The sequence below is a fragment of the Cavia porcellus genome, unplaced genomic scaffold (assembly GCF_034190915.1).
Source record: "Cavia porcellus strain 051 isolate PalLab524CR breed Dunkin Hartley unplaced genomic scaffold, mCavPor4.1 scaffold_3, whole genome shotgun sequence".
In the NCBI taxonomy this organism is placed as follows: domain Eukaryota; kingdom Metazoa; phylum Chordata; class Mammalia; order Rodentia; family Caviidae; genus Cavia; species Cavia porcellus.
Genome location: NW_026947486.1, coordinates 116,115,111 through 116,121,442, shown reverse-complemented (window position 1 = coordinate 116,121,442; position 6,332 = coordinate 116,115,111). Strand labels below are relative to the sequence as shown.

Here is a 6,332-nt window from a genome sequence, read left to right as displayed (position 1 = left end):
GAAAAACACTAAGACAATCAGAATTGAGGAAAAAGGTATGCTAATAACCTATAGGAAAAGGCAAGGACTGGGAAGAAATGTGTGCTCCAAGTTGATGTTCAAAGATCACACATGTCCAAGAGTCACTGAACACTCAAGACAGGAAGAGCCGAGCTGTTGACCTGCCATCCCCGTCCCTGACAGCATCAGTGCTGCACAACAGACTGATGTGTGGTGTAGCTTTGGTGGAAGGCATGCACGGTCTCCATGAGGACATTAGCATGGATACCAGCCATCACGGCTTATCCAGCTAGTGTTGCTGTCACATGGATAACATGGGAGGAAGCAGACCTCGTGCAGAATCCCCAACACGGCACTATTTCTCCTGGAGACAACCCAGCCTTCCGTGGATGACTGTATCACAGAGGGGGCAGAGATTCTTTTTATTTGAAATCATAAGATATGAGTCCCAATACCTTGTTTGTAAAGCCATGACTGGCACTTCTAAAAATTTTTCAAGGGAACTGCATTCATGAATTAACTGTTTTATAAGATCCCTGGAGCTCAGGTGGGAAAGCAAAATGTCTTCGTGGTCCATTTCTGCTGAGTTCACACCTCAAGGGCTGTGGAAACAAGCAAGAGGAACTTCAGAACACAAATGTTCTTAGAGATCTTCACGCTGAGAGATTGGATGTAACCATCAGCACCGAGTCCTGCTGTGGCCTGAGCGGGTGGCAGTAGGGACATAGAACAGACAATGCTCCAAACTGGGCAGGCTGAGGCGAGGTGCAGAGGAGACCAGCCAAAGGGGGCACAACAAAGTGAAAAAGAATCCTTCAGTCAGTACAGATGATTCAGTGATTGGGCCATCACCTCCCTTTCACACAGCGGAGGAGATCTCAAGTGTCATAGAAATAGCAGCTGTGCTCGGGAACCAGATCAGTATAGGCAGTAAGAAGGAAACCCTGCAGGCCACAGTGGGCCGGCCCTGATCAGGGACCGCAAGGTTCAGAATCAGCTTGTTCCGTCAAAGTGAGCTACATGCATGGCTGAACCTTCTAGGTGTGCAAATGCAGAGGTCTGTGTGCCCTGTGGCCACAGTGTGAGGATTACTCCAGGGATCCTGCTCCACCACCAAAATGGCTGTCATGAATGCCTAAGGACGATGCTAGGATCTGAGGGTCATAGCATACTCTAATGACCCTTCCTACCGACAAGTGGGCCCATGGCTGAAACAGTGGGAAGAAAAGCTCCGAGGGAGGGAAGACTTGTATTCCACTGTAAGGAGTTACAAAGTAGGTGCTCAGCTAAATGAACCACATAAAACTTGTTAAGGTAAAATTCTCTTCCACTCTGAGAGGCATGATTGAGGAAAAGAAATCTCCTCCCTTCCCAGTGCCACCTACTTTGGGACTGATAGCTTTAGATATCTTGTCAGTGACATTCCTATAAGGCACTATTTCTCACTTACTAGCACTTGCTTGATTTCCCCCTCAACATAACCTCTAATTTAAGGAGCCTTACACTTTTCTCCTGTCCTTGGATTCATGGCTGCCTGCTGACCTGTTAGCTGTTCCTACAGTGCACATGACTGTCATTGTCCGTACATCAGGACAAGTGTCATTTGGCACACTGAAAATGGTGACTTTTCTATGGAGAGAGACACACACCAAAGACTAGAGAAGATAGGCATGTTTTATTTTTATTGTGAGATCCACAAAGTAGTGTTTACTGCCTACTCACAAGAGTTCAGGCTTTAAAGGAATTCAACCACAGCAGATGTTTTTCTGTGCTCTGCTCTGGTGAGCATGGTACTGCCTCCACTACAGAGTATCAGGGAGTTTGGGTTTTGATCTAACATTTAAGCCCATGGCTGTGTGTGTGTGTGTGTGTGTGTGTGTGTGTGTGTGTACTGTCGACCTTTTCTTGTATCTCATTCCATTAAAATTTTCCAAAATTCTTCAGGTGGTCTCAAAAAGTGCCCTCTTTTACCTTCCAGACAAGGAGTGGGTTATGCTGCATGTCTAATTCCGTAACACTCATCAAGCTGATGCAGAGTGTGGTACTTTGCTTTTCAGGCATGTAACTCAGATTCTAAACATCAGACTCTGAAGCTAACTTTCATGTCAAAATGTTGTTGCTGCTGGAGTGTTTCCAGGGTGAGCAACAGGACAGGCAGGGCCCAAAGCAGATGAATCTGGTGAGTTCCCTTGGGAGTAGGGTGTTCATGTTTTTCCTGCTCACTTGTACTTTCTGAAATCAGGCCAGGTTTAAGAACCTTGGACATTCCATCTTCCTAAACCTTGGGAGACATTTTTATTCCCCTGAATACACAACAAATTTCAGAAATAGATTTTGTCTCAGGATGGTACAGAGTGGCCACCTAGATAGCATCAGACTAAGAGCCTAGTCACAGCCTTTCATGCACTATACAGAGATCCTGAGAAGTCCCCATGAGATGTGGGCCTCAGATTCTTCATCCATAAAATGGGTTTGATGCAAGTTTTTAGTTATAGGATCAGTGGAATATAAAAAAATGTTTTAAAACACCTAGTAGAATTTCTGACATACTGTATGTGGGATCTGGCTATGGAGCTGGTTCTAGTAGTACCTTGACCTTGAGCTCTGTCACCCTTTATCTGGAATTCTGTGTGTGTTTCCAGGCAAGCTTCAGTTTATAAGGGAACACAATAGATAATCAGGCAAAAATGCTACTCAGTAATAATTAGGTCCTGTGTGTTCTCTACAATAATACTTTTGAGTTGATTAGACACCAGGGAGTCTGTCCTTGCTGGTAATGATTTACTGCTTGTGGAGTTTGGCTGAAGAACATCTATACCATTTTCTCTTCCACTGCAACAATTATTTGCAGTCATATCACCTTGACCAAAAATCTAAGCTGTGGCTCATGAGGTCTGCATGAAAATGATGACTAAATCCCAGGCCAGTCTAGTGATAAGGGCAGCTGAGCATAGTCACAGTTCTAAGAACTTAAGGAAAAGGTACATATCCCAATATTACTAGGATAAACTTGCTTCAGAAAGCAAATAATTGAGAACTAACTGATCCTGCTGAGTCCTAGCATAAGGCAGGAAAGATGCTTGCAAACAGTGAGAAGAGGCTTTAGAAGGAAAAGCACCCTGTCAGGCAGTCATCTGACCTCTTGTGTAACTGGCCAGTGTGATAGGAGTTCATCACATGTGTCTTTTAAGAGTGTCTGAGGCAAAGTGGACTCCTGAGTAATGACTGTCCCCAGGAAAGCTGTCAATTGGGAGCTGTAAGAACCTGGAAAGTGGACACTCCCAGCAGAGAGCAGAGCACTTCATCAGGGATTTTAGGGCTTCACTTCGACTGAGTCATCCTTGCCTCTCAGGAAAACTTCGCAGAAACTGGGGATAAGTCCCCTGGTTCATGCCCTGTGTATGACCACACTGCTCACAGCTGTGCCAGGTGAGGGTTCCTCTCAGCTTCACCCACCACCTCAAAGCACTGCTCAGGGCAGGCTTCCATCCTCTCAGGCCCAAGATATTTTTCATCATCTCAGGCCCAAGTCACCTCATCTGTTCTGGCCACCTTGCAACTGCATTAAATCAATTCCTGCAAAATGAAGTGCAGTTACTCCCAAACATCTAGCTTTTTACTTACCCATGGTACACCCCACACCCTCAGTGCACGATTATATGCCCTGTTGGTCCTTGAAGGCATCTCTCAATTTCTGGGCATTGATGGTACCGCTGGGCTCCATCATCCCATGGGGTAGGACTGATCCTGCTCAGTCCAGTTTATTCATGACTCCTTCACACACACAGGGTCTTACAAGAGACACACATGCAATGCAGGTTTAGGTCAATGTGTCTTAAGCAGATGAATTTTTATTCATAGTAAATTTCCAGGATATAATTTGATAAACCATGCAAATTTAGTTATACACATATTTTAATAGTATATAATAATTAAGAAAAAGAAAGCAGAATAACAAAATGATTTTCTTTCCTATGTGTAAGGTTCCATTTAATTTTCATTAAACGTATTACATATTTCTAAGGAAATTCTTAGTCTATTTCTATATGATGATAAAAATGAAAGGTTTCATATTTTTTGATGAAACAGGAAAGGTTGTTACACTGGGAAAGAAAAAAACAAAATCCATTGTGATCAGTGTCATGCAAAAGCAAAAACACAATGAAACATCAACTAAGAAAAATAGAAACGCATGTGAGATTCATATCATTCTACAATATAGATTTGCAAGGTACTTGAATCTTGCAAAAAGGGAGTAAGGTTTCAAAAGTCATATAGGAAACACAGGTTCACCTCTAATTAACTCAAACAGAATAGACATCCAGTTGGAAGGCTTGGTATTTTACTCCTCCTCTCCCCCTTCATTACTTAGAAAAAGGCCAGCTCTCCAGAAACATAAACTGAGATTGGGCTCCATTTCACATGGGGTAGGAATTAAGCCAGTGACCTTGTTGTGGAACACTCCCTGTCACTGTCACACATCTTACTTATCACAGGGCCTGAATACACACTTGTCCTTTGCTAAAGCCTGATCATGGAGATGTGGCTAAGATCTGGGACATATCAAAAGTTGAACATGTGTTTTAAGACTTTAATCTGGGTGGTTTCAGCATGGGCCCTTGGACCCCACAGGAACTCATAGCAAGCAGGATCACTGTTAGGAACCTGCTGGTGCACCAGGTACTCTTCTCGAACCAAATCCTCTGTGATGAATTTCCAGGGCTCCCCAATAGCAAAGTGCTCTGTCTCACCTAATCCCTTCTTTTCTCTCAGTAGTTCCTTGAGGTCCTCCTCACTGAGCCTGTTGCCCTTTATAATGATTGTACTCAGGATGAGTGTCAGGAGGTCAGCTTTCAGAAACATTTGGAACTTGTTATCTAGCAACCCACTATAAGTGAGGCCCAAATCAGAGACAAGCTCATATGTGCGGCCAGGGGGACCGACTTTCTTCATCTTAATGCCAAAGCACAGATACAAGCACTCACAGAGATTCCTAAATATCACAGGGAAATGTTCATGATAATCACGGTCCACAACATGCAGCATTTCATCCACGGTGATCTGCTCCTTCTTTTCAAACTTCTGGAGCACAAATGGCACCAATTCATCTAACTTATCATTTAGGGACTCATCCTGCATGGCCTGAGGGACATCCTTGTCCTGTGATGGACTAGGACCCTCCGCTCCTTGCTGGATGGGGCCCTCACAAAATTGACTGCTATTACTAAAAGCCATGGCAGTCTGGGAAGAGGAGATATCCTTAGGATTTTGAGGACAGCTTGATTTCCCATGCCCAGCCTCTTCTCCTGGTGTGGCCCTAATTGAAGCAAAGGAGGAAGAGGACAGAGAGGAAGCTGTGGCAACTGCTCCCTCTTCATCCTTGAGACCTTGAACATCCATGAGGACCTGTGCACTACTCTGGCCAGAAGGGCCTGCGCCGAGCTTTGTGTCTTGGCTCACTTGATCATGAGGCATCCTGATGTTCTGTGTGGACTGCAAGACTTTAATTCTGAATACTGAGATGCCTAGAGGAGAGTGGGAGACTGTTAGTGCTCTGAGTAGAGAATAACAAACATTTTGCCTCCCCAAAGGCCCATTACTGTTATGCTCTTCTCTTTGGGGGATGCTTTATGACTTTACAAGTTTCTGTTTTCATCTATCTTTGTCCCCATGATTTTGGACATGCAGTGAGGCTGTTCCTCAGTCTTCAGTAGAACTGCATAGGACAAGGCTCTCTGGTAGACAGTATATCATATGGAGCCCGGCATCTATGGAGTGCCCTGCTCTTGGGTAGGGGAAACCCAAAGTATGCAGCAAGATATGCACCTCACCTTGACTCCTAACGCTGCCTGGGCCTCCTCTGCTGTGTGAGTTGAGGAGACTCTTTGCAAAGTAACCTTTCACCGTTGGGATCCTCGAGTTCCTGTAAGACACGTAGAAGGCCCCTCAAGTTGCAGACCCCAAGCATTGTCGTGATTCCACAGCAATCTCCATGAGAGGTGAGATGGATACATAAGTTGCTTACACTTTTCCGTGAATGATCACCTCTCTGCTCCCTCTAGGCTGTCAGTTCTCTTTGGATGTCTATGTGGGTGTTGGATGGAGGCAAATTAGAAAATGTTTCTTCTTTCCTGAGAGGGCACAAAAGACAAATAGTTGTCTGGGACTCCCCGTGGGATGATCTGAGGACACCTTTTCACAATCACAGACCTATGGCAGCAAAACATTCAAAGAATGGGGGGATCCACTCCATATGTGTTCCCTGGGTCTGATGACACGTGACAAAGCAACAGGTTGAGGCTAATGTGATATTTGTTGAGCTAGGGGCTTCA

General features: G+C 44.7%; 1 protein-coding gene across 1 annotated transcript; it reads right to left on the bottom strand.

The window, feature by feature from the left end:
• Nucleotides 1-4,563: 4,563 nt before the first annotated feature.
• On the bottom strand, nucleotides 4,564-5,475 carry LOC134475335 (melanoma-associated antigen 11-like). The gene has a single exon (XM_063245610.1). It carries the CDS (start codon nucleotides 5,473-5,475, stop codon nucleotides 4,564-4,566), a length of 912 nt encoding a protein of 303 aa, XP_063101680.1.
• Nucleotides 5,476-6,332: the final 857 nt, after the last annotated feature.